This window comes from Haplochromis burtoni, unplaced genomic scaffold, assembly GCF_018398535.1.
Source record: "Haplochromis burtoni strain Fernald_Lab_line unplaced genomic scaffold, NCSU_Asbu1 Contig_26, whole genome shotgun sequence".
Classification (NCBI taxonomy): domain Eukaryota; kingdom Metazoa; phylum Chordata; class Actinopteri; order Cichliformes; family Cichlidae; genus Haplochromis; species Haplochromis burtoni.
This window is the reverse complement of record NW_024582387.1, coordinates 3,249,135-3,276,564: the sequence shown is the minus strand read 5'-3', so window position 1 is coordinate 3,276,564 and position 27,430 is coordinate 3,249,135. Positions and strand designations below refer to the sequence as shown.

At 36.9% G+C, this 27,430-nt stretch overlaps 1 protein-coding gene across 3 annotated transcripts; it reads right to left on the bottom strand.

The window, feature by feature from the left end:
• Positions 1-545: 545 nt before the first annotated feature.
• igfn1.1 (immunoglobulin like and fibronectin type III domain containing 1, tandem duplicate 1) lies at positions 546-27,165 on the bottom strand. Of its 3 annotated transcripts, XM_005917948.2 has the most exons (24): positions 26,966-27,163; positions 23,367-23,457; positions 17,139-17,258; positions 16,237-16,379; positions 16,023-16,122; positions 15,840-15,884; positions 14,606-14,639; positions 14,334-14,517; positions 14,068-14,181; positions 13,810-13,978; positions 13,288-13,560; positions 12,190-13,122; positions 9,442-9,566; positions 7,649-7,790; positions 7,161-7,454; positions 6,760-7,056; positions 5,706-5,885; positions 5,470-5,598; positions 5,074-5,382; positions 4,564-4,649; positions 4,273-4,465; positions 3,885-4,181; positions 1,323-1,649; positions 546-1,063 (listed from the first exon to the last, which is right to left on the bottom strand). In XM_005917948.2, the coding sequence occupies exons 2-24, from the start codon at positions 23,413-23,415 to the stop codon at positions 1,059-1,061; spliced, it is 4,548 nt and encodes a 1,515-aa protein (XP_005918010.1). In that variant the 5' UTR covers positions 23,416-23,457; positions 26,966-27,163; the 3' UTR covers positions 546-1,058. The 3 variants fall into 3 exon arrangements, with proteins under 3 accessions (XP_005918010.1, XP_005918011.1, XP_042074941.1); XM_005917949.3 differs by lacking the exons at positions 23,367-23,457; positions 26,966-27,163 and adding an exon at positions 18,422-19,067; XM_042219007.1 differs by lacking the exon at positions 546-1,063 and having other exon boundaries at positions 1,431-1,651; positions 3,886-4,181; positions 26,966-27,165.
• Between the last annotated feature and the right edge of the window lie 265 nt (positions 27,166-27,430).

Below are 27,430 nucleotides of genomic sequence, written 5' to 3'. Positions count from 1 at the left end.
GAGCCGCCTTGGCATTGTCTGATCTTACATGTATGCTATCTGATATGTATCTGAACATATAAGAAAAGAAATACATTTTTATTTGTTCATCAAAACAAAGCAAGATAAACCTCATTCTAAAATTAGGGTACCAATGAGCGACAGTTATTTTATTTCAGGTTTAGGCTGAGCATGAATATGAGCAGATTTAGCATTTATATTAATTTCAGTATTTGAAACTGAGCTGTGTCACCCTGCATTCAGAATTTATGTATGGCTCAGGGTTTACCTAAGCCTCTAGTTCTTATTGACTCTAAACTTGGAATGATGGCTGAGCCTTTCAAAATATGCTTAAAAATGTAATATAAGAAACACTGGACATAAGTTATTATTCAGAAAGTTTCATGAATGTGAACAACACACATGAATTTCAATACTTGTCTGCTATGCTGAGGCTTGACCCAGGGCCACAATAGTCTATAGTAACAAAAATCTGTCCGGTACATTTTTATTATTATTTTCAGGTCAAAGTGACTTGCAGGTCACATTAAAAATTCATGTCACGATGCTGTTTGAAATGTTTATTTACATCAAACTCACACAATTTTCATATTGATGTCATTTTATGACAGCAGTGTCATTGTAATGTAAATATCCTGTCAGTTCATATATTTTCTCATATTAGTTTTATTCTGGGGTCTTCTACAAACACCTACTATACAAGCCAAAGATCCTTGCATCTAAAAATCTGTTAAGACACAAGTAAGTTGTTTCATCACCTTCAGACTAATAGCAACTAATCTAATAACAATCAGTGCTGTGCAGAGATAAAAACTGTATATAGTTTTCACAGTTATATTTCAGTATTTTATTTCATTACTGCTATACCCTTGAAATCAAAATAGACACATGTTGTTAACTTTTATTTAAGCAATTTTTGCAGGCCTAAGGCTTTATTGTTACTTTAACTTTAGATGATGTTTGTTTTGAATTTGTGAATCAAATAAGGAAGTGGCATTATCATGAGCTTGATTCATGCTGGCATTATAAAGGAAGTCTGCCATCTTCGGTGTGTCCAATTATTCTGTGAAGAAAAGGTAAAGCAAAAATAAACACATTCTGGAAAGAAACTGTTTGAAACAGGTGAGAGGAGCCTGAAGTGAGCATTTTGCCCACAGGAATTATTTTTCCTTTATTATTTAAAACATGAAGAGATGATTTACATCATACTAGTATATACATCTGATATACTGATATAGATATATCTATATCTATATCAGTATATTACACTCATTATGACAGCAAATGAGGAAAGGCATAAAATGTCTCTTTGAAAGGCTTACCTCTGACTGTGAGTTTAGTTGCAGACTCTGCCCTTCCCAAAGAGTTTTCTGCAACAACCTTGTACTCCCCGGTGTCTTTCGAGCCAACCCTCAATATGAGCAGAGAGCATACTCCACAGGTGTTGGAGATTAGGTAGTTAGTGTTTGTATTCAGACTGACACTGTCGCGGAGCCATGTGACATGAGGTGTTGGATCCCCTTTTATAGCACAAGTCATATAGCATTCATACCCTTCAGGAGCTGTGTGGGTTTTCAGTGGGACAATGAACTTGGGAGGACACAGCAGATTGCACGTCTTTGATTCTGGCATTTTCACAGTGAACTTTTCTGGAAGAAAGGAAACATGCAGTGCATTCTAATTGTATTCATCTAACATTAGAAAATGTGTCAATACTGTCTTGATGATGGCGCTACAACAGAATAGGGCTGGGCCATATTATACCGTTCACGGTAATACCGGTATAATGTTAGGCAACGATAGGAAAATGAAATATCGCGATAGAATATGAGTAAAACGCGCATGCGCAGTGCCTTTGTTTTCATACGCACATGGCTGATTGTTGAGTGAAACAGATGAACCAGAATTGGTTTGTAAAAATGGTGCAACTTCAGTGATGTGGAACTGGTTTGGTGTTTGTCCGTCAGATACACGACAAAGCACATTTTTTTGTAGAACATGCAAGCGGCCGTCGTTATGTCGGACTAAGATGCTCTTAAATCTGGGAGTAATCTGGGTCCTAAACTCTGTATGCTTCAGGTCAAACGAACACTGCAGCATCACTGAGAGTTAAAAACTGTCTAAATTCTTTCATCTTTAATAAAACGATCAGCATTGCTGCTTTACCAGGTGTAACTATGAAGTTTAACTTCCAGGCATCCATGAAAACAGAATTTATTACATTTAACGGAGTTAGAAGTTAGCAGGAAGCTAGCGGAAGTTAGCTCGCTAGTTTCGCTAGTTACCTAAGCATGATATTGCATGTTCTGACTGAGAGATTTCTGAAAAAATCAAACGTACAGCTCTGCTATCACTTCCAACATAAATGAAGACAGGAAACTAAACAGCAGTGACGTTTGTAGGGTTACTGAAGTTGGGCTAGCTGGTATATAATGATGTGCTACGTGATCGCTAGCGACACAGCTATGTTAGCATAACATAAACAGTGAAGCTGGAGGACGAACACTAACACTTTTCCACTTATAAAAGTTAACGTTAAGGTTCCTGATAGTTAGAGACAAATGCAATCGCATGGCAGGATGCTGTAAACGGACCAAACTTCAGTCAGGAGAACAACTGAGATAATCCATCCACAATACGAGGTTAGTCATTAATATACTGCAACAACATGGGAATAGAGCAGCTGCCAGAGAATTCAACATTAATGAATCAATGGTACAGAAGTGGAGGAAGCAAGAAGAATGAGTTTAATAAAGTTTGATTTATCTGACTGCTTTGTTTCGCTTAATGTGCCTTATAATCCCGTGCACCTTATGGTCCGAAAAATACGTACTGCACACTGCAGTTTAATGTTGCAAAGCACCTCTTTTTAACTTCAGTGGATATTATACATGGTTATGCTCAGGATATGTCAGCCCATTTCTACTGGAAATGCCTTTTGGTTAAACTTTCAGCAAGGAATTTGCATTTGCACTGTTACATTTTTATAAAGCTTTAATGTACATAAAAACCAGCTTCTTGTTTAAGTGAAAATAAATGGAAGGTTGTCTTTTTGCGACTAGTAATGTTGTGGAGTTGTATTTTGTCTCGCATCAATTATATCGTCAGTTATATCGTTATCGTGATAAATATTTTTGGCCATACGCCCTGCTCTACAACAGAATTATTAGAAAATGAAAGGAGATACTAGTCCTGTTCGTGTACTAGAGTTTGTCATAATCATACAGCAAAGCAAAAGGGAAACAAGATTAAAACTCTAAAGTTTTAAATATCAGTGGATAAGTCATAAAAACAAATACAGATAAATACAGCAATGCATTACCCATTTCCCATTATATATATATATATATATATATATATTAATATATATATATTATAGTATACTATATTATATATTATATATATATATCTTATATATATATATATATTAATATATTCAAATTAATAATAATTATTATATATATATATATATATATATTTATATATAGTATGTATGTATGATATGTATAATGCTTATGTAGCTATGTATGCATATATATATGGTATGTATTATAGTTATGTAAAGATGTATGTATGTATATATATTATATATATTATCATATATATATATATATATATATATATATATTCACCCTAATATATATATAATAATTATATATTATATATATATAGTATATATATATATGAGAGAGAGACAGCACTGGCAGTGTCAGTGCAAATTAAGTAAAATAATAAGGTTCCAAACAGTGAGCTTTATTTTGTAACTAAGAGTCATTTAGTTGTTAATGATTTAATACTAGATTTTCTTAAAGCTGTACTCTTAAAAATTGCAGTTCTTCAAACTAACATGTCTTCCAAAAGGACAGGCATAACCATGTGCATACCTTTTTTGGCAGGAATCAGCCACTTGGGGGATTCAGAGGGTTTGGAGGAGCCCATGTCATTCTTTGCATAGACTCTGAACTGGTATTCTCGTCCTGGCATTATGTTACATGCTGTGAATCTGTTGTTGAAGATTCGATCTGCAATGGTGTTCCATGTTCTTTTGCTTGAATCACGCTTGGTCACCATGTAGTGCAGCCTGTCATCACGTTTCTCATCTGGAGATGCTGTCCATGAAATAGTCACAGTACCATGCACATTTTCATCTAACTCCACAGGACCTGGAGGCTTGGGCTCATCTGGAGTTATAAAGAAAGTTTAGTTTTTTCTTTTGTCCACAGCATATGAAATGGAAGTTTTACAATAAATACAAGATTATACCAAACACACCTGTGACTCTAATTTCAATGCTGATTGTTTCTTGCCCAACAATGTTCTTGACAATGATTGTATAGACTCCAGTATCTGAGCGCTCAGCAGAAGGAATGAGAATCTGGGATGTACCCTCTGCATTACTGATGGTCACTTTTTTAGACACTGGCACGCCATCTTTTAGCCAGATTACATCTGGCCAAGGAGAGGCCTAGAAAGAATACAAAGATGTAATTTTCTTAGTTTGTAAGAAGATAAAATAAGATCCCTATATGACTGTTGTCACAAATATAGTAATCAAGTTATTACCTCAAAGTTAATGTTGAATCGTGCTGAATTTCCTGCTCTCACCACCATAAAACTCTTAATTTTGGCATCAGTGAATCGGGGCCTCACTATGTAAACAGCAGGATGAAAGTTTGTCAGAACAAAATTTAATATTGGGTAAAAGTTACAGGAAGACAAATCTCGCAAGTAGGCTTTGGTGGTAATAATTTGGCACAGAAGATGATATTTATACATGGAGCAATTCAAATGTACCATGAGCAGTGGAGACACTGGGTGCATTGATGCTCAAGGAAACTACCTCAGATTTTAATCTGGTATGTATTGCCAAATATTGTGGTTGTACCTTTTATGCTGGTTATTAGATTTCTGAAGTATGCAAAATTCTGGTAATTTCAAGTAATTGAAACTATATACTTAACTTGAGTCAAGCATTGCTTAGTGGAAACAAAACAAATAATAATTACTGAATTTATCATTATTATGTTGCTTTGTAATCATGACATTAAATATAACATTTGGAAATTTTCTCACCAGGAGGAGGCATAGAGATATGGTAGTTATCCAGTTCCTGTGGCTCTCCATGGCCTCCTTCATTGATAGCAATGACTCTTACCCAGTACATAGCCATTGACTTCATGCCTTTTACTGTATAAGACGTCATGGTTATTGCATTCAAATTACAGCGATCCCACTCTGTGTTTTCTGCAAGCCTGATCTCCACAAAATATCCCTTTGCTTCATCTTCAACCCCCTCAATGTCCTTGGGTTTTGTCCAAGACAAGGAGATGGTTGTGTAAGTGGAATCTGTCACTTTGAAGTCACTGACTTTACCAGGAGGTTCTGTAAAATATGATTCAAAGACAAACATTATTTTTACACAAAGCTAAATATAGTCTAAAAATGCCAACCGTATCAGTTTCCACCTACTTTTAGGGTCTCTGGCAAACACGAATTCTGAAGGGGAGCTGAATTCACCGGCTCCAGAGTTATTGATCGCAGACACACGGAATTCATACTCCATGCCCTCAACTACATCTTTCACAGCAAATTGCTTCCCTGTAAGGGAAAAATTTGAATTGCAGCAATAAATCATTAGGACATCACTGTTGTGCTGTCAAGTTATTCTAACATAAACAAACAGAAACTGGCTGTGAATAAGAAACCTCTAATCATCTCATTGGGTGGATTGACAGGGCCCCATAAGTTGCTGCCCTTCTTGCGTTTTTCAAGGTTGTATCCCAGAATACTGGTTCCTCCAGTATCAGCAGGGGGAGACCAGGAGAGAGTGATACAGTCTTTGAAGGCACTGACAACCTTGGGTGCTGATGGAGGTCCAGGGTATGCTGTATACAGAAAAGAGTGGGATTAGTATGTTTTTCATTTATATATTTTTTGTCTAAAGGTTCATTTAAAAAAAAAGTTGTCCGGCAGCCTCGCATCTGTCAGTGCGCCCCAGGGCGGCTGTGGCTACAATGTAGCTTGCCATCACCAGTGTGTGAATGTGTGTGTGAATGGGTGGATGACTGGATATGTAAAGCGCTTTGGGGTCCTTAGGGACTAGTAAAGCGCTATATAAATACAGGCCATTTACCATTTACCATTTACTTTTGAGGAACTCTGAGAATGACACAAAAGCTGAACAATAACTTTATTTCATTAGAAACCATAGTGGTCAGTTGGACTTAAAAGATATTCTTTGCATTCTCTTCAGTTATTTAGCTACCTTAAATTAGAAGTCTTGCCACATGAGAAATTAGCACAGCAAAATGTTTCCATTCATTCTCTTGAAATGTACACAGCTAGATTTATTACATTGTTAATGAAAGCTTCTGCCTGACTTTTAGTTGTCAGTTTTTTTCCCTAATTCAACAAAGATTTGAATAGAAAAAAATGTATATGAGAAAATGAAAATAAGGTTGTTCAATTTATTGTCATAGAAGTAAGTTGGCATAGTTAATTTAAAATAAAATAAACAGTGAATGTCCTATCTCGCAGCTGTCTGCAGACCATTCCCATTTTCAATTTGTGAAAATTGAGGAAAGTCAATTTTATGGTGAAGCACTGGAGGAAAAACACAAAAAACAAGTACCTGAGTTTTTCAATAAAAGGTTTTCTTTTTTTACCTGTAAGATTTGCCTTTTGAATGTTGATGACCAGATCGTTAATACAGTGGTATTTTGAGAAGATGGCATTTAAATAATTGTTATCTTAGTTCACCTTTTGTACCAGCTTGAATGTCCTCTGTTTCCATCAGTTCACTGATGCCAATTTCAGTCTCCACTCTGAGGCGATAGCAATACCTTCGGCCATGGTCTACATCCGTGTCCCTGTAGTTGGCCTCAGGACCAATTGGCCCCAACTTCTTCCAGGTGTTACGGCCAACTTGTTGTCGTTCAAGGATATAGTTTAATATCTTGCAGCCACCACTGTCTTTTGGGGGTCTCCACTTGAATTCAACTGCAGAGGAGGAGGCTTCAACAATCTCTAGAGGTCCCATTGGAGGAGTAGGTTTATCTGTTTGAAGAGAAAGTACAATACAGAATATTCATCTGTGCAGAACCAAGATTTTTAAGTGTATTAAATCCAGTGTCTTATGCAAAAGTGCTATACACACACACCCAGTACAACAAGTTGGCTGAGAGCCTCCATAGTGCCAAACTCATTTTTGAGTTTAATCTTGATTTCACCACTATCTTTACGCTGAAGCTTCAATAGCAGTAGACGGCTAGACCCCTCTGAATGCTCTATCTTGATGTTTGCCTCCTCCGAAAGCTCTTCACCCTCACGGTACCACTGAATTTTTATAGGTTCCCGTCCAATAAAAGCCAAGTTGAACGTAGCTTTGTGTCCTTTTTTCACAGTGACAGGAGTTTTGAATGCTTCCAGATCTTCAGCATTAAATCGTGGTGGATCTAGAATGAGTCATAAAAAAACAAAAACATATTTCAAGCACTGTTATGCTTTGTAGTTACTGTATGTACAATAAATAAACATATTTTGCACTGCTCTTAAAAATTATTTTTCATCATGAACTAAACACTCTGCTTAATGAATGATGCAGACCTTGTGAGCAAGAAAATAGCTATTGCAATACTAATGTTTTTACCTTCAACAGCAATCTCAGCCTCTGTCTTACGCCCGTCTGCTTCAAATTTATATTTCCCTGCAAATTCTTCTGTGACTTTATGAATTTTCAGTCTGTGAAATGTTCCATCCTTTGAAATAGTTAACCCCTCAGATGACTTAATCTGGAATAATAACAAAACAAAAATGCAGACATAAGTGTACAAATTAGTTTTTGATTGCAAGTGAAAATTGTTTTCTTTAAAAAATAACTTTCACTGAACACAGGCAATCCCTCAACATGTTTGTACTGTCTGCTCATATTAAACCATGTTGTACTTTTTAAATAACCTATTTTAACATTTCGATGCATTCTCAATCATCCAGGAAAGTAAATCTCCAAAAAGTTGATTCTGTTCATCTGGACGTAGCGCTTTGTGGGAGAAACGTTTCGTCACTCATCCAAGTGACTTTTTCAGTCTCAGCTGACTGCAGGTTTCCCCAATCTTATAAACATTTGCATAATGACTGAAACCAGCCCACTGAAGGAACAATGGGCTGCGAGGTCAATTCCTTAATCTTAATTATGCAAATTCTCATGACCATTGATCAACAACCACTGACCAAAACCCACTGATCAATAACCACTGATCAATGGCCATGAGTACCATTCACAGAGAGTTGGGGAATGGCTGCAATCACAGCATTGTAAGATGGCGAAAGATGTACCCTTAGGCCCCCTCCTCAATTCAGAGATGGTCTTTCCCTTTTCACGTAAATGGCCTCCTTGACTTCACGCTCAAACCAGCGTTCCTCCCTGTCTAGGATGTGTACATCCTCATCCTTGAAAGAGTGTCCACTGTCCTGTAGGTGTGAATAGACTGCAGAGTGTGTTGTGCCATCCGCTTCGCCAGAGGTTGTTTGGTTTCCCCGATGTATAAATCCTGGCAATCCTCCTAGCACTTAACAGCATACACTATGTTACTCTGTTTGTGTCGGGGGACCTGATCCTTGGGGTGGACCAGTTTTTGGCGCAGCGTGTTTTGGGGTTTAAAAGCCACAGAGACCCGGTGTTTGGAAAAAAGGTGTCTCAACTGCTCCACTCTTTCAAGGATGAGGATGTACACATCTTGGACAGGGAGGAACGCTGGTTTGAGCGTGGAGTCAAGGAGGCCATTTATGTGAAAAGGGAAAGACCATCTCTGAATTGAGGAGGGGGCCTAAGGGTACATCTTTCGCCATCTTACAATGCTGTGATTGCAGCCATTCCCCAACTCTCTGTGAATGGTACTCATGGCCATTGATCAGTGGTTATTGATCAGTGGGTTTTGGTCAGTGGTTGTTGATCAATGGTCATGAGAATTTGCATAATTAAGATTAAGGAATTGACATCGCAGCCCATTGTTCCTTCAGTGGGCTGGTTTCAGGCATTATGCAAATGTTTATAAGATTCGGGAAACCTGCAGTCAGCTGAGACTGAAGATGTCACTTGGATGAGTAACGAAACGTTTCTCCCACAAAATGCTACATCCAGATGAACAGAATCAACTTTTTGGAGAGACTATTTTAACATTGCACTCAGCAACAACCAAATCCTAACAAAAAAGTAACTTCAAGGGTCAAATTGCATTATATTTCTTCATGTCAATATACAGTGTTGTGGGACTCGAGTTTGAGACCCCTGATATAGCGCTTTGTTCTATAATAATATCTGCCTGTCATCCATGGCCAAAATACAATGTCTTTAGATAGTGGGGTGAAGCCAGAGTACGCAGAGGAAACCCATGCAGATAAAGTCTAAATGCAACATGAACAGATTTAAGACCATGAGCTTACCTCTTCCCCATCTTTGTACCAGACTCCCACACAGTCTTCACTGCTCACTTTACACTCCAGCTCTGCCGCTTCTCCAATAATGGCTTTGCAGTCAGAAAGCCCAGCATGAAAGTGAACTCCTGGGTCTGAAGATTTATCAAACATTAAGTTAGTAAAATGCAAATACAGTTTCTTTTATTTCATTTTTGTAATTGTACATTTAGAATTTTAGTGATTTGAAGATTTCCATTCATGTATGCAGGAATGCAATTGTGGACATACTTACCTATTTTATTTTTTACTTATAAAAAATAAGTTTTTATGACAGAAATTTCAGATTTGTAGTAGCTGTTTAATCCAAGTTGGTAAATGATGCAATAAGAGTGGGTTTTTGGGGAAAAAAATTACTTGATGAAGATCTTTTTATTTTTTTTTAAATTTGTAGCTTGTCTCATATGGCATTGGTCTTCGTCAGCTCAAGCCAACTCTTGGCACAGCTCAGGAATGTCTTCACAAAGTCGTCCATTTGTATCTGTTCACTTAATTAGTCTTGGAAAAAAGAAAGATTTACTATTAAGATGTCCCACTTGGGATTGACCTTCTTGGTCAGTGAAGGAGTATGTCATTTTTGCTGGCATAAATTCAGCATCAAGTGAAATATGAAAAAAAAAAACACACCCATGAATCTGGTTTAGGACATAGTCATCCTCCAAGGTCAGTCAAAGTTGTCTTCCATCTTCCAGTTACGTAAGAGTGCAACTACACAAAGTATTTAAGTGACCAGTTAAAAAATAAATTACTCCAAAGCACTGATTCATCCTGAATTAACTTTTAAAATGAAAAGCAAGATTGTTAACACAGAAAGCACACAAAGCACAGATGCATAAAAATCACATACACACACCACACCCAACCTTCAAATACATACAAAGACACATGTAGACACAAATAAACAAATTGTTGGCAGCTAATCCACCTGTAGGTCAAAAAAATAAAATTAAAATTATATAAGTAATGGTGTTCTGTTACCTAAAAAAATATGTGAAGTAGTTTTAACAATTCTGGGACAATTAAGCTAAAAAAGCATTAGTGTATCAAATTTAATTGATGTTTCCTAAATAAATGCATGCTCAAAGTTAAATCCACTTGTCCTGACCTGTAATCATTGTAGGAGGTAATTTATCCAATTAGACATTAAATCTGCTCTTCTTCTTAATGATCACACACTTCTATTAAGTCCCAAGCCACTGGAAATGTCATCAGCTCATCATATGACTTCCAGTGAGATTGCTTCCCATGCAGCAGTTAATATAGCACCTGTAATCTTACCACAAAGTGTCTCGTCAAACAGTCAGCCTTGCTGTGCACTGCCTGAACGTTTGCCAGCTGCTGCTGGCTCATCATCATCTGCACCCTCACCATTTTCAGGAGATTCATCACTGCCTGCTGATGGTCCAGTGCCATTATCACCATTGGTATCTCTTGCTTCTCAGTTTTTTGCTTTTCAAGTTTAAGGAACATCACCATAAATACCATCAATCCAGTATTTCTCATTTGCTGTTGGTTAAGCCTTACAAATAACATTGATAAAGTCAGTAATAATAACAAATATTTACATAGATAATAAAAACAAACAGCAATCGGCACAACAGAGTGGTGGAAAAGGTGATCTCTACCTTGGATAGTATTTCTTGGTATATGTGAAAAATAAATAGATGTAATAACCAAAAGCAGTAATACATGTGATAAAAGTGCTGATCCTTTTTAAATTTTCTAGTGCTTCAAAAAGTGGACAGTTCATGATTAGATATGTGAAGTTGTTTGGGTTTTAATAATCTTTCCTATTTGCCTACTAAATAGAAGACCTCAAATGATTCAAACATGACATTTATACAGCATAAAAACAAACATGAAAGCACAATACACATAAAACACAAATACAGATGACTTTCCATATATGTGAAAGCTTTAAAAGAGAGTTTAAAATGTAAAAAACATATATGCTAGTTTTCAAGACAAGACACAAAAACAAAGAAAAGCAGGCATAATATACAACAGTTTTTTTTCTAATTTATTAACTAGAGATTTTCATTGTTTCTGGACTGAAAACCATGTGATCTGTAAATACATGGTTGCACTACAGATGACTCATTAAATGACATATTTGAATGTTGGATTGTCAAGAAGCAGTAAACTTAACCCTTTAGCTTGTTTAACATCCCAGTGTTCTCTTACTTACTGGAGTTAACAGGACACTTCTGGAATTTGTTATTATTATTATTTTTTTTAATCCACTTCGTGGGGCTTAATTTTGCAGTTGACATAGCAGAGTACTGAAAAACTTTGTAAGATATCAGCTACTGCTTACGCACCTGAATCTAAACTGAAGTATTTAGAATTCCCTACAGGTATAATGATAGCGATTTTCATTCCCAATGACTTATTTGTCAATAAACTACAGCATGCAACCTTTACATTGCTTACCAATAAAAGGTTCTTCAAATGCCACATTTACCTTTTTTCAGTGTTTTTATTTTTCACAGGAAACCACAAGTCTCCTCATTGATTTGTGGTTTCCTCATCTTTTCTATTTCTAATTATTTTATAGCACTTTTATACAGAATAGACTGCTAGTAATATTAACAGCGTAAATGAAAAGTTGTGTAATACAATACAAATTAAATAAATTGAAAGAGAATAAAAATGGTCAACTCTTTTTTTTTTATTATATAATTCTGTGTGTAGTGCAGTACAGTATTAACAACTTACCTATTACTGTATCTGGAACCAGAGGACCAGCTTTCACACGTGTTCTGCGTTTTCCTCCTTTACCTCCCCCCTCTCCTCCTACACCCCCTTCTCCTCCCTCTCCTCCTTCTCCTTCCTCTCCTCCTCCTTCTACACATCCTTCTTCTCCCCACTCCCCCTCAAATTCTTCATCAGAATCTTCAAATGAATCATATTCATCTTCTCCTTCACCGCCACCGACTCCTACTCCAGCTGCGCCTTGAGCTCCACCTTTTCCAATGGCTGCAGCTCCATGTCCACCTTCTTGTCCACCAGCACTGGCACCACCATCAACTCCATTGCCTGCACCCCCTGCACTTCCTGCACCAATACCACTGGTACCACCAGCACCTGCAACTGCAGCAGCACCACCAGGACCACCTGTCCCGCCAGCACCAGCTGCACCCCCGGCACCAACAGCACCACCAGCACCCCCGGCACCAACAGTTCCATCAGCACCACCAGCACCGGCAGCCCCACCAACACCAGCAGCACCCCCGGCACCAACAGTTCCATCAGCACCGGCAGCCCCACCAACACCAGCAGCACCCTCGGCACCAACAGTTCCATCAGCAGAGGCCGCGCCACTTCCAGCACCGGCTCCTTTTTTCGCACTTTTCCTTGAAGCTCCGTCTTTACCAGCTGCTGCCCTTTTAGCTCTTGCCGCAGCCTTAGCTTTAGCTTTGGCTTCAGCAGCTGCCTTTTTAGCTGCTTCTTCATCCTCTTGGGCTGCTGCTCCAGCGGCTTCTTTCTCGGCTTGGGCTTTCTTTGCAAGTTCCAGTTTTTCTTCTAATTCTTTCTGATATTTTTCTTGCTGCTCCTTTGCTATTTTCAACAGCTCCTCTTCGTTGCTACCTCCAGCCATGGTGGTTTTCCGAGCCACCTTTTTGCCCTTACTTGCAGGATCTTTGTCAGCTATGAAAAACATATCAGATATATTTGTAACTTGCAGCTGGTTTTGGAAAAATTTTGGAATATTCAATTTTTTAATGTGAATTTTGTGATTTTTTTTAAATTATATATATATATCTATATATATATACATGTGTGTGTGTGTGTGTGTGTGTACATAATTCTCACCTTCAACTATAAGCCAAGCGTTGCAAGATTTTATTCCTGCCACAGCAGCATAGATACCGGCATCCAAAGGCATGCAGTCCCGCACAATCAATTTGTGGATGAGCTTATCCTCAGATATAGTAATTTCATGTTTTTCACTATTTGACAGCAGAGCACTTTTGCCATACCATTTGATCTCGTTCATGGGTGCAGTTAGGACACATTGAAAGAGGGCGTCCTCTCGTTCTTCTGCCTTGACTTCTTGTATTTTGACAGCAAATTCGACTGGAGTTACTGAAAGGTTTTAAAAAGACACAAAAGAATCAGAGAAAAACGCAATCCATTATCTAAACTGCTTACCCTGTTCAAGAACTCTTTCATCAGAGCCGCCCGAACTTAATGAGTTACATTAATTTAAGCTATGAGTTCATTTCAATCAAATGGAAAAACACGATTTATGGTTAACAATTGTATAAGTAACAATAAAAGAAGCTGAATAGACCTAAACCTTATCTAATCTTAATACCTGGATCAAAGACAGACCTTTAAAATCAGTGGAGAACACATTGACACCCTCAACATCCACTGAGTAGAGTCCAGCATCTTCTACTCCTAGTTTTTTGATTTTGAATATGTATTTTTTGCCAACTTGTTTCAAACTATGTTTCTGCTCATCAGCCTCATCTTTGGAAAATGGAACCATGACACCATCCTGCAGAATTTAAAGATGTATTAACATTTTGATAATACGTTTAAAAAGAAAGAAGCAAGACAAAACGTAATGAGCAGTTAATTTCTTACCTTGTACAGGTACAGTTTACTACTAGGATCCTTGAGGTCCATATCCAACTCAATTGTTGCATAATCATCATCTGTGACCTCAATAGGCTTTAAACTGCTGATATGTGTGACAAACTATGGCAGAGATATATCAAAAATTATAAAAAATGGTCAAGCGACAGTATACAATACAGCAAATTTAAAGAAAACATTATAGGCCTCTCTGAATAAAAGCAGTTTTGTTGGAGAGGCTTTTGATTAAATAAAAGAATGCCAGAGTTCTGTACCTCTGCGACCTCCTCTTCTCGTTCTTTTTTCATTTCATTAAGTTTCTTTAGCATGCCACGGAAGTTTGTGATACCATAGTCAGCACAGATACGCTCATAGTCTTTCTTGTCTGCACTGAGCAGAATTTCCCAGACCTTCTCCTCTGTCTCCATTGGCTTCTGCTCACGTGTTCCATCTGGATTACTGTATTGACAAGCAGCATTAAGTTAGAATTCACAGCTGTAAAGAATACAAAAAGTAAGAATAGTTCACAAGCTATAAAAAAGCTCACCGTTTTTTTAGTGTCTTTCTGAAGTCAACTGTATCTGCGGAACCATAAAAAAACAAACTTAAAACACAAATTTGTCAGTCAATATAGAAATATCATAAATGTGGGAGGCTCTGACCAAAGGAGGCTCTAGAAACTAAACCACAGCATAGCTTCATAATGGCAAGCGTCTGGGGGCTGAGGTTAATATTTTCAGAAAAAGAGTCACTGATGTCTTAAGTGGCAGTGCATAGTGAAACTGTGCTGATGTGACAGACAGATTTTTCCAAATAATTCAAATCACTAAGTAAAATGTCAGCTTGCAATTAAAATTAATGGACAAATTGTGTAGGAGAAAAAGTGAACCACTCTATCATACTAAATATTGGTAGATTTAAAGAAAGCCCATCAATATCCATTTAACTTATCTTGCCAAGTTCCCCAAATGTCTTCTGTAAAATCTAATAGATGTTTTCTGAATTACATTTATAGTTTGGTTGTAATGCAGTTTGCTTATTTTCTAGAAAATGTTTCAGAAGCGCAGTAATGCATAACTTGTCCTGGTCTGATAACAAACAATTCAATTCAGTTTTATTTATACAGTGCCAAATCAGAACAACAGTTGCCTCAAGGCCCTTTATATAGTAAGGTACACCCTAAAACAGGGGTGGGCAACTCCAGACCTTGAGTGCCGGTGTCCTGCAGGTTTTAGATGTGTCCTTGATCCAACACAGCTGATTCAAATTGCTAAATTACCTCCTCTGTCTTGAAGTTCTTGAGAGGCCTGGTAATAAACTAATCATTTGATTCAGGTGTGTTGACCCAGGGTGAGATCTAAAACCTGCAGGACCCCTGCCCTACAATAATACATACAGAGAAAAACCCAACAATCATATGACCCTCTATTGCAGGGGTAGGCAACTCCAGGCCTCGAGTGCCGGTGTCCTGCAGGTTTTAGATCGCACCCTGGGTTAACACACCTGAATCAAATGATTAGTTCATTACCAGACCTCTGGAGAACTTCAAGAAATGCTGAGGAGTCATTTAGCCCTTTAAATCAGCTGTGATGGATCATGGACACATCTAAAACCTCCAGGACACCGGCACTCGAGGCCTGGAGTTGCCTACCGCTGCTCTATTGAGTGGGAAGAAAAAAAACTCCCTTTTAACAGGAAGAACCATTTAGTGAAGGAAACACTAAATGCTTCTAAGAAAACATTTCAAGGTCATACAACACCAAGTGTTTAAGATCTCTTACCTTCGACTTGTGCCTTTTGGAGTTCTTTGGTCTTGGAAAATCCAACTGTGAACAGTAAACATAGTTATTTATTTATTAGTTTTGTTTTTAATTCATCATAAAGATACCAGTTGCTCATGAAGATATGTAATTCAGCTTTAACACATCTGAAAGAGACAGTATTTCAGAGAATAAAAGTCTTACCTTCAATAACATTTAAAACAACAGTGCAAACAGCCCTTCCATATTCATTTGTTGCAAAACACTTGTAGGTGTCAGCATCTTCTGGAGAAACTTTAGGGAACTAATGAAGCACAGAGCTGATGTCATTTTTATTATGTTTGACTGCATATTAAGTGTTGTTATTTATTTCAGCTCACAATCACTTGTACCTTGAAAGTGCTATTGTGGAGCTTACCTCAATGGTGTGTTCGTGGGTTGCCTCATCATATTTTTGTAGGCACACAGAAGGATGAAAAAGTATTTCTCCATTTGCTCTACTCCATGTCACAGTAGGGGTTGGGGTTCCTACTATTATGGCTTTAAAGAATGCAAATTTACCTATAATAGAAAAAGTTGAGGATTGTTTAGTATTGAAAAAATAACTTAGTAAATGGAAATGTTCCAGATACAAATGTTCCAGATCATGTTAATACATTAAATTAAGAAATTCTAAAATGATTTCTGTTGCCACTGCCACTGAGTGTGCAGAAATGATAGGTTTGAGGCTTTTCCTAGTTTTCTTCATTTTTATGATATTTATTTCAACCCAATATTACAGGAGATGTTTGGCCATAATGCACAACACCATGTCTGGCAAAATCCAAACAAGGCATTTCAGCATAAATGCCTCATACAAACTGGCAAGCATGGTGGTGTAGGGATGATGATTTGGTCTTGTTTTGCAACCACAGGTCCTGGGCATCACTGACAGTGACATAGTGTAGTATGTCATGTGTTTTTGTTCAACTAAAAAAAACAAAACCCTCCCAGTACATAAAACTGCAGTGGTCAATAGCATTCAGTAACCCAGATAAGAACACGCAGTACCCCTTTTCTTCAAAACTGGATTAAGAGCTTCTCAAAAACCTGATCACAAACATGATCACATGCATCTAAAAGGTTTCACTGGAATTTATCTTTGTCATCTGTTTAATAGATACTTTTGTTAGTGACTTCAGTTTAATTACATCACCAGAACAATTAGGACTTCCCAGTATTTGTTAGTAATACTTGTGTAGGTTTAAGGTGTAGGTCAGTGTGCAGCACATTTTTTTTGTATTGTATTGTGAAGCATTTGAGACATGACATGAGACTTACCCTCTTGAATAGTTAGAGCAATCGGTTTGCGGGTGAAATCTGGAGTTGTCATTCCCTCTGGAAGTTCCTCCATAAACTGTGTTATCATGACACCAGGCACTTTTGACTTCTTCCTGATGCCTAACCAAATCAAGGCATATTAGGCAATTAGGCAACCCTAATATTTCAAAGCAGACCAGATATATACAAATTTGTGTGATCCAGACTGAGGATAATAGATCTCTTAAAATGTTAAAAAAGCAACTCTATAAGTCTAAAAAACAGTCATATTTTGATCAAAAAAATAACCAGCACATTTAAAGAAATTAAAAACCCAGACCAGAAAAAAGGAAAGAGGTCAGGGTCAATTGCAAACACAGTCACATTCTGACATATGAATCAAGTATGTGTGAAGAGAGTGCATATTCTGATGTTAAAATGCCACAATACACGCTCAAATTTCAACTGCTGCATGACAAAATGGCTAAGAAAAGCTGCATTTTATAAGATTATCTACCCTTTTTTCTTTACAAACTGGAGGTGCTTATTCTAAGGGAAGGAATAATACTTTAACAGTCAGCTTATTTGGGAATGTCAGCTTATGTCAGCTATCAGCTAGGATAGTTTCATATTGCTGAAGGTTTGTTGAACTTGCTCCCACAGTTTATCCAATTCCTAGTGCTGTTTAAGTAGGATAAAAGCCACTTACATAGAGAAAGGTGAACAATCATAAACCGTTAATTACAATGAATGTATAACTGAGATATTTAATTAGGTTTTTTAAGTAACTTTGTGAAAGAAGACAGAGTTGCCTATAACAATTTAACAAACCTATGGGCATTTGAATTAGTTGTAGTAGTAAGTGTGTGGTGTTTAGTGATATTAGCATGTGCCATATTTATGGGCTTGAGTCTCAGACAAATATTTGTGTGAGTCTCAAGCCCAGTAAGATCATAGTTGGTGCTATTATAACAATAAAGTCAGTCTTTTAGCATAAAATCAGCACTTTGGTCATGTGGAATAGGTTATGCTTGTGATTAAGAGCTTTTTCTTCTCAGTCTATTTCAATTTAATGCATACATACTCTTAAAAAAACACATTTATAATTTACTAAAACACTTACAGCTTTAATTGTATTATTCTCAGCACAGTTTATTCTAAATTTGTGAGTATGAGAAAAGATAAAACTGAACAAAAAGGTTGAGGTTAGCTCATGCATTCTGTATTTTAAAATATGTGTCAACAGAATCAGACATGGATCTACATCCATGTGCTGTACTATTAGAGTATTCATATGAACTAACCCTCAGCAATATCGAAGACTTCATCACTGATTGCTGTTCACAAGGATAAAGCTGGCCCAGGGATCCCTGGTCTTTAATTATTTTCACCTTGCGTGAAAGACCTGCAATAGGCAGAATATTAGCTACAAAATATTTATATTTTTATTAAAGATTGTGAGAGCAGAATGCCCCACCCAGCATTTTGCAGTCTGAAGCACACTGTTAAATTAGTTAGTTAAATTAAATAAGTTAAATTGCTTGCAGCAGGAGTTACTGAATAGTATATATGGTTTGTATGCTGCATGGTGATGATAACGTTACACTGGTGTTGCTGCTGTTAGCAAGCTGGATGTTCACACTGTGGAATTTTTAGGATGATGCAACAATAAAAACAACATGTGTGCATGAAAATGTTGATCAGCTTTTCAAAATAAGACAGTGATTAGAATGACATGAAAGCCAAGCATTGATATCATAGGTCAATTTGCAGATAACATTTAAAAATAATTAGCATAAATGTGGTACGAAAAGGTTTAATTCAGTTCTGTCATTCTGAAGTAGATTGAACAAGACGTATGTTCTCGATTAAAAACAGGGTCTTTCGTAAGTCGAAAATTTTCATAAGTCGAAGCACCCATCGCACCTTTTGAGTGAAAGATAGGCTATAGGCTAATTGCTAACTGCAATGACGGAAGCGTAAGTACGAAAGCCAAGGGGGTTGTCACATGATTGGGAAGGCATTGTGGGCATTGTAGGCATTGTGGGCTCAGCCAATCAGAGCCAGCGGATTTTGTTACGCGGGCATTTTGCCGTAACACGGGCAGAAATATTGCCGTTAAGTTCCTTCGTAACTTGAATTTTTCGTTAAATGGGGTATTCGTAAGTCGGGGTTCCACTGTATATTATATCTGAGTTGTCTTACATCTACTTTTCTCAACATCACATCCCTGATATCTTGGTTTTTTTTTTTACTTAAATGATTGCTGTCACTGAAAATTTGCACTACCGTCGCAGTGGAAGTGTCTCTGTTTTGTTTGAATTGTCTACCAAACACAGATGCGACAGAATAAATTTTCCTTTTGTGTGTTTTTTGCATCTTCATCACTTGCAATGAACCTCTTTTTGGAATTAATTAGTAATAATGATAATAACTGTACCATCTGTTGTTAGAGTCTTTGTCCCTCAGTGTTTGCTTAAAAGCTGGCAAACAAACTCATAAAAGAGATTCCACTTCATTTTTTTTTTTAAACAAAATCTACTTTTAAAACTTAAGTAGTTATACCGTGCACCCTTACACCCTGCAAATGAATGCAGGAGAATAATGCATTTGTCTCGTTAATGTCGTTCTCCTTTTACCTTGTTTCTTTTTTTCTCTTTTTTTAAATGAATATTTTTCCCTTTTTGTGTCTTTGTGTCTCATAAGGCTCTTGTTATTTGAATGATGTTTCATACACTTGGCTTTCCTCAGCAAACAACTGTACAAAAGAATGAATGATATGAATGAATAATGAGTCTATTCAGGTAGACTGTCAAAACCTGCTCACTCTCCAGTTTGTTCTTATTTTTGTCAGATGTTTGTGTTCTCAACAGTACAGTTTCAACCTTTTCGTCAGATTAGACTGACAGGACTGAATAATGTATTTTCTTTTTCATTTGTAGATAAGTAGTGCTGAACTGTTTTTATTTGATACTGTCCTACTGTAGTTAAACTCTATAGTGCATTTTGTTTATGTTTATTTTTTTAAAACCTCAACTAATAAAAACCCTGGAAAATGCTCTCTAATCCTCCAAATTATTTGTTAATTTATTGTTAAATCCCCCTGCGTCTCACAGGAAAATGGCTTTGCATACGTTTTATCTTGTGAAAAAGCTCTGATGAAAAAACATTTTGGTTTATTTTTGTTTAATTTGCAGTGTAGAGATGTTTAAAGATGTTTAACTACACATTTAATCTCTTAGATATCTTAAAATAAGATCAAGAAGTGCAATTTCAATAGCACATCTCAGTGTTTCTTTTTACTGAAAACTATTTTGAAATGTAATTGTTTATTTATTACTTAACTACTTTGGTGTAGCATGACTGGCTGTGGGGGAGGTCTTTATCATCAGGAAAAGCTGTAAAACATATAAAAAATACAGTTAAAGGCCCACAGATGTTGGCCTACTTCATATTTTCTAAAGTTGTCCAGCGGGCCGATTTGTCAGGCCGATTCTCACACCTGTGATCTGAAGATTGAGTCATTGATGTCTGGTTTCACATGCAAAATAAGTACAAATAAATATGTGCAACTTTAAACGCAACTATGAGAAAGGATTTGTTGTGCTATTATTGGATTAATTAAGATGTCATACTAGAGGTTATAGGAAGATTGAGTGAGGATGATTGTAGTACAACTGTGTACACTTTGAAATTTGGATTTAATTTAGTGTAAAATTGGTGTTGTTACTAGGGTTGCATTTAAACTATATTACATTACATCACCACGACATCACTAAATACTGCAGCAGAATAAGTGACTCATTGTGCTTATCGATGTAAAACTTGTTAGCTGTTTTGGTACTGCAAAGTTTCTTAAGAGTCAGGGTCAGAGTTGGTCAGGTCTGCTGAGTACAGGCCACTAAACGCCATTGCACTAGTCACAGTGTATAAATTGTGAGATTTGCGGTAGAATATGAGTTTTATTTTTATTTATTTATTTATTTTATACCTTAGACTGAGTAATGAAATAATACATTAAAGGCCCAAAAGTCCCAGGCCACTTACATATTTACACCTATTGGAGCTACTTGGCTATAGGAAACCATGCCGTCAGTCTCCTGTTGCACAGTTTTTGTGCTGAAGTTAACACCAGAGGGGGTTTGTAAATCTGCATCATCTATAGCAGACCTGAAGAAATTTCATGAACTCTTTTGTTACAGTGTTGTGCCATACAGTATTACAGTAGGTCTTTCTCTTCCACTCATTGTAAAGGTGGACTGCAGGTGCGTGATTTTATATTCCTCTAGCAATGGGATTAAAACTCTTAAATTCAAAGATAGATTAAAGGTTGTTACCCAGTGCTTTTGTCTGTCGTGTATAAGACATTAAATGATACTGAGAACTGTCATTTTAGCTGGTTACCTTGACATTTCACAGTTGAGCAGGAATACAAAGGTCAAAATATTTAAGAGGGTACAGAATGGTCCAAATTAAAGGAAAGTACTCAGATATAATTTACTGTTAATCTTTCTACTTATACCAAAATGCACGCCATTTGCAGTTTAAAAGTAATTACAATGTAATTATATTAAAGCTTGATGAAATTTGCACTTTTTAAGGGTCCTTAGAAAGTGCAAAAATCTATCTAATGTGACAGGTGCCAAGTTGCATTAGATAGATTTTAGGAGACATTATGCCATTCCTGTAGAGCAAGTTCACTTATTTAGACTGAACTGTGCCAGCATATTGTACAAGGTTACTTTGCATTTGAATACATCTTTAAAAGTGGCATTTTTTTTTCTTGAAATTACAAGCTACAGTCAACAGATGGCAATCAACCGCAGTGCCCTCTAGCAACAGCCTGCAGACGCTATTCATATGAGGGGTTTGAAAATGTCACAATGAAATGCATCTGTTGTGACACTGAAAGTCATATCATCCATTCTGGATGACACCTTTCAATGAATGATGAAGATCATATCATACATGCAACTCACCCATCATGGAATCATGCATTTACAAAGATGAATCGTTCAGGTAATTCGATTTTTTTTGTTTTGTTTTTTGTCTTTCGCTCGCATACCTTTGTCGTCTGGGTGAACTCCCTCAGAACCTTTTTTTCAGAACCGCCGACTTAACACGTAATGTGAAAGTGGGAGAGGGAACAGGACAGGTAAATATTAATCCTGACAAAAGCACCATGTTGGGTTGGAACTTCGACAGGATTATAACATATAATAGACATAAAACACCACAATATACAGTATATTCCCAGGAATCAAAAGCACAAACAGACAGACTTGAGCAGACCCAAATATTTAGAGACACATTGCACATCAAATCATTAGTCACAGACAAAAAATAAGACAGAGGTTAGCAATGTGTTGTTACAGCAAGCATGTAAATGCTGTACTGTACAACTGATGATTAGACATAGCTTCACACTTTCTTACGCATTTTCTCATGGTAGACATCTCAGGATGTTTCCTGTGCAGTGCTTGAGAGAAATTATGTATAAATAGAAAAGCAATTTGTGGAAAGATGATTTCAAATAAGCCTTCATTTTGTCTTCTATCAAACAGAGACACAATTTCATTTTCAGCTCCCTCTTTATTTGTGGCAGCTTCAAGTGTGTGTTGAATTAATCTTCGATGATCTTGTTTTGATCTTCCATGTCCCCAATGGTTGCATTGCCAGCATTGCTTCTCAGATGAATCCTGAGTATTCTTTGTCTTTGGTCATGAAGAAATCTTTTTTAAACATGATGAGAGCTTGTTTGCATCTTCTCTTGTGTTGTCAGTGATGCCGCTGATCATTTCTTTGATCGACATCTTCATTCGAGTGGAGAAGCTAGTGACCGAAAAATGACTTCTCTTCTTAGACAGAAAAAAAGAAGAAAAATAGCATCTGTTTTCTCATTGCCACACAAAATCTCGATATCTTGCAGGGATCTTGTATCGACTGCTTCCACTGAAGAAAATAGGCAGCTGTATTGTTTATCTTCTTTTTAAGTTGTTGGTGATGGCCTTCATATTACACATTTTATTGTAATTTTATTCTTTAAGTACCATTTGGCATGTCATTTTTACCTTTTGCTTTCTTGTCTTAATTATTCTTGAATGCAGTGTCACACAGCTCTTTAGTTTTAATAAAGTTTAGTTGTTTGCTGTCTGTGAGGAGGATCCTGTTCTTGTGTGTCACTGCAATAATAGAACGTACAGGGTGACAAGGCTGCAATACTAACCGTTGACTGGCTTCTTTACTTACCCGCCTGCCCAGTGGCAGTCTGATCGGTCACCTTTGACTTCTTCGACATCTTGGTTTTCTCTTGAGCTCTGCTGATTCAGAAGGCTCTGCACTAAAAGATAGAATAGGAAATCTAAAATCTACTGTACAAGTGTGGCTCAAATCAAATCCCTGATATAAGACATTTGTGTCAGAGTTTGAGGTGTTAGTCTTTTAATTTTGGGATTGTTTTCTTTTTGAAAATTTAAGCAGACGCCATTTAAAAGTTTTAATAGAGTAATTAGTGCTTTTGAAGCAGACTGCTCTAATTACTTTTCCAGTGGCACAAAGTGATCATCAGCACCCGTTCAGCCAACGTCATTTACAGTGAATGTCAGACTTAACATGGGATTATTCTGTGTCTCAGGATTCCTTTGCATACATTTGTTAATTAACCGAGGTACTCAATGAAACCTCATATAAACATGGAGAAGATTTGGAATTAGATTGATAATGCTGCACACTGTATAGCAATAATTATATGATCACCCAGTTAATGACAATAACTTACATGCCAGTTTGAAATTTATAATTTTACAGACATTATACTGCAAACATTTTTAAACATTTTACTGTTCTTAGAAGAGTTCTGGGATCTTCTGTACAATTCTGGACGAAGTCAGTGACAAGGATCAAATGAAATTCAAAGGAAATTCTTTATATTTAATTGCTGAGGATATATGCTTATGACTGTGTCATGCCGCAAAATGATTTGAGGATAATTAATTTGGTGTGTGTGTGTGAAAATATACATCAAAGTTTTCCATAGTACTACATTTAGTGAGATTTCTTGAGCAACAAGGGTTTCACTGGCTCAGAGTCACACCACCGTGGTCAATACATCACCTTTTTTTTTTTTTTTTAGTTCCGTAAGTGTTTGAAAGCTGAAGAGATGAAGCTATAAAGGAAAATAGTTTTTCCATCTTGACTGAAACATTGTTTCAGATGCTCAAAAGTTAAAAGTTTCTTTGTTGTTTTGTGGTTGTTGTTTTTTTTAGAACATCAGGTGCAACACAACACTTTACAAATTAGCATTCGTCACAGTTCTAAAAGGTCATGCATATGGATTTATGCCATCACTATTTTTTGTTCTTGTAAAATTTGAACCAAAGAGTCATGTTAAGACGTCTTAACTTCCTCATTGGACAGAGATTCACAGTGGGTGTGGTTACTTATGGGTAAATAATATTATTGCCATTACTTTGTAGCTCAACATGGATTTTTAGAAGATAACGTTGATGTGAAGAGGTAAGTCTTGTTCACATATATATGTGTGTGTGTGTGTATATATGTTACCCCTGGTTCAGGATGTGTTTGAACAGTTTTTAGTGTTTAAAACATGGTTTAGTTTCTGTGTCACACTCTACTAATGAAGAAACAGACATAACCAAAATGCTCATGACTTTGAAATGTTGCTCATGTAATTCTTAAATTTATGCTTGCTTTGTTATCCTGCTTGTTCAATGTTGGTCTTACAGAAATTCAGGCATTCAGAAAGCATGTGTGCTTGAACCTATATGAACTCCTCTAATCATTTGAAGGTTGTTAGGCTGGGTGAATTGAAAGCTGGTGTGTGGTGGATATGGGTGATCTATTGAGATGATCTTTTGAGAGACTGACTGATTTGGATGTCAAATAATCTCCACATTAACATTTCCACAAATAACTGTTTTATTTATAGTTGTGCACATGCTCTAGCATATGTTAAAAAGGTTCTGGGCTCCAGCAGTGATCTTGGCACTTGGTCTGTCTTGAGAATGAACAACACATATGGTAAAGGGAAAACAGCACGAAAAAGGAGACATCTTGCAAAAGGCAACGCTCTCATCTTCTCTTCCCCTTAATAGTTGTTGCTGTGCTAGCTCTTATCATTTACTGTTTTGCTGCGGCTTGCATCTGTTTTTTTTTTTATTTTGACTTGTGGGGGAGGGGATATTCTTGACATTTTTTTATTATCAATGCATTCCAGAATAAATCTGTCTTAGTCACTGTCCCAGAGATTCACGGATTTGTGCTGCAGGCTGCATTTCATTAAATGTTGTTACTTAAAAAAAAATAAACAAAAGAAAAAAAAAACACGCTTCAAAAAATCATTACATATAACCAGTATGTAGGCAGGCTGGCTGTCACTGCAGGCAAGATAACAAGCCGCCACGGCTGAAATTAGAGATGGACTATCTGAAATGCTGGGCCACTGCTACAGAAAAGTATTGGTTGTTGTTGCCTCATATGTTTTCCTGTATACTTCACTACTGTACTTATTCATTATTATGTTCTTCATTTAAAATTCTTCAATTAAAAGTGGTAAAAATAGCACTGATATATTTATGATGATTGTTTTTTTTTATTATGTAATGAAATCTATGTATTTCTTTTGCTTACAATACTGAAATGATCTCTTTCTATGTTACCAACATGAAATGGAGTCTGAAACATATAGAAATTTGTAAAGAAGACTCTTGAGAAAATTGAGAAACAGCAGACAACTAGACTGCACCCAATACGTAGGAGCGCATGTGACACCTACTGCAGATGACTGCACCGCTGACTACATATTCTGGAAATGGCATCTGGTAGCTTCTCAAATGTCCCTCACTGCACTTTTCTACACATCACTGACTGCAGCTGAGTGCACAAGATGCACAGCTGAAGTCACTTTCTAACACAAAACTGAGTCTGATGACATGTCTTTTAGTGTCCAAGTGTTAGTGGTACTATTTGAGCCTCCCAGTGGATTTGTTTATATGTTCGGTATTCAAAACATGTAAGAAATACTTAGCCTACATTAAATATGTATGTTGTAATGAGTCTGCTGGTCTTTGTCTATTTAAGCTACTAACTACACTGAATACAGCATTTTGCTTTGTTTTTTCAATCTTTAAATGCAAGAGAGATGCACCGTATGTGCTCAGTGTTAGGAGGATTTGTACATTGTGAACTGTAGCCCTGTGAATTCATTTAATGTAAAAAGAAATCCAGTTCTCTGCCAAAATACAACCCACTCCCTCTATGCAGCTTCTTGAATCTTAGGTCACATATTGATTTGATACCTCCTTCTAAACTTAGTCATCACCAAACAACCTCACAGCTCTGACCATACTGCTATGATGAGCTTCCCAGATTTAAAGCTATGAAATTCAAACTGAGAAGCCTACATGCCTTGCTTAAGCGATTTCATGCAGCAACATCAATTCTGTCCTCTTTGTAATTAAATCATGTCCTGTAAGTTTTAATGTATGTCTGAATTATTAATATGATAGCAAACCCTGCATGCACTGTAATTTTAGAAACTGAAATCAGATACGACATTCGTGACTTACAAGCACTTTTAAGCTTCAAGCTCAGTCTTTGGATAGGAAAATAGAAACATCTCTTCATGTCTCATGCATTTACACATTAGCTTTTCTATTGCAACGTTAAGCACCTGTTTACAAAGTACTGGCATCTTTCTGATATAAACAGTGATGGTAGACATTGTATTCATGCAGATTGTGCTCCCAGCTGCAGACTTACAGAGGATAGGCTTTTGCAATTCATTTCTACATTTACTTATCCAGCCTTCATTTTTGAGGGCCACCTACCTGCTCTCAGTCCTCTTAGCACTCTTCCCTTTCAGACAGCAGTCTGGTCACACTGTGCCTTCTCCTAATTTTTTCAGTGTAATAGATCCTTCCAGCAGTGTGCAAGTCTGAGCTCAATGCTCCTCTACTGCCCAGACCCAGTGACTGCCAAAAGCTGTTTAGGCTTTTTTGTATTAGTCGTGACCCCAAAGACATTGGAGGTTGAGTGGGTGGTGAAGTAGGGAGGTAATGTGAAGGGGTGGGGGGGTGGCAGCAGGTTGAACACCTATTAAAGAATTTTTTTTCGTTAATCCAGTTTCTGAAGCCTGAATCTTTCCCTCTCTTTCTGTCTCTTTCTAAAATGTGTGTTTAGACAACCAGCATATAAAATGATGGACAAAAAATTAATCACCATACTATTCAAAACAATTTAATTATAAACTAAACCCAAATATCACCTGGAAAGGGAAGTTGCAAAACATTAAA

What these genes read in the sequence shown, in the direction of transcription:
- igfn1.1 (XM_005917948.2), bottom strand. Translation starts at nt 23,415, where the DNA reads ATGTCGAAGAAGTCAAAGGTGACCGATCAGACTGCCACTGGGCAGGCG. An exon ending in CAGCCAACTTGTTGTACTGG is followed by an intron (nt 7,057 to 7,160) that starts GTGTGTGTGTAT and finishes CTCTTCAAACAG; the next exon opens with ATAAACCTACTCCTCCAATG. An exon ending in CATTGAAATTAGAGTCACAG is followed by an intron (nt 4,182 to 4,272) that starts GTGTGTTTGGTA and finishes TTATAACTCCAG; the next exon opens with ATGAGCCCAAGCCTCCAGGT.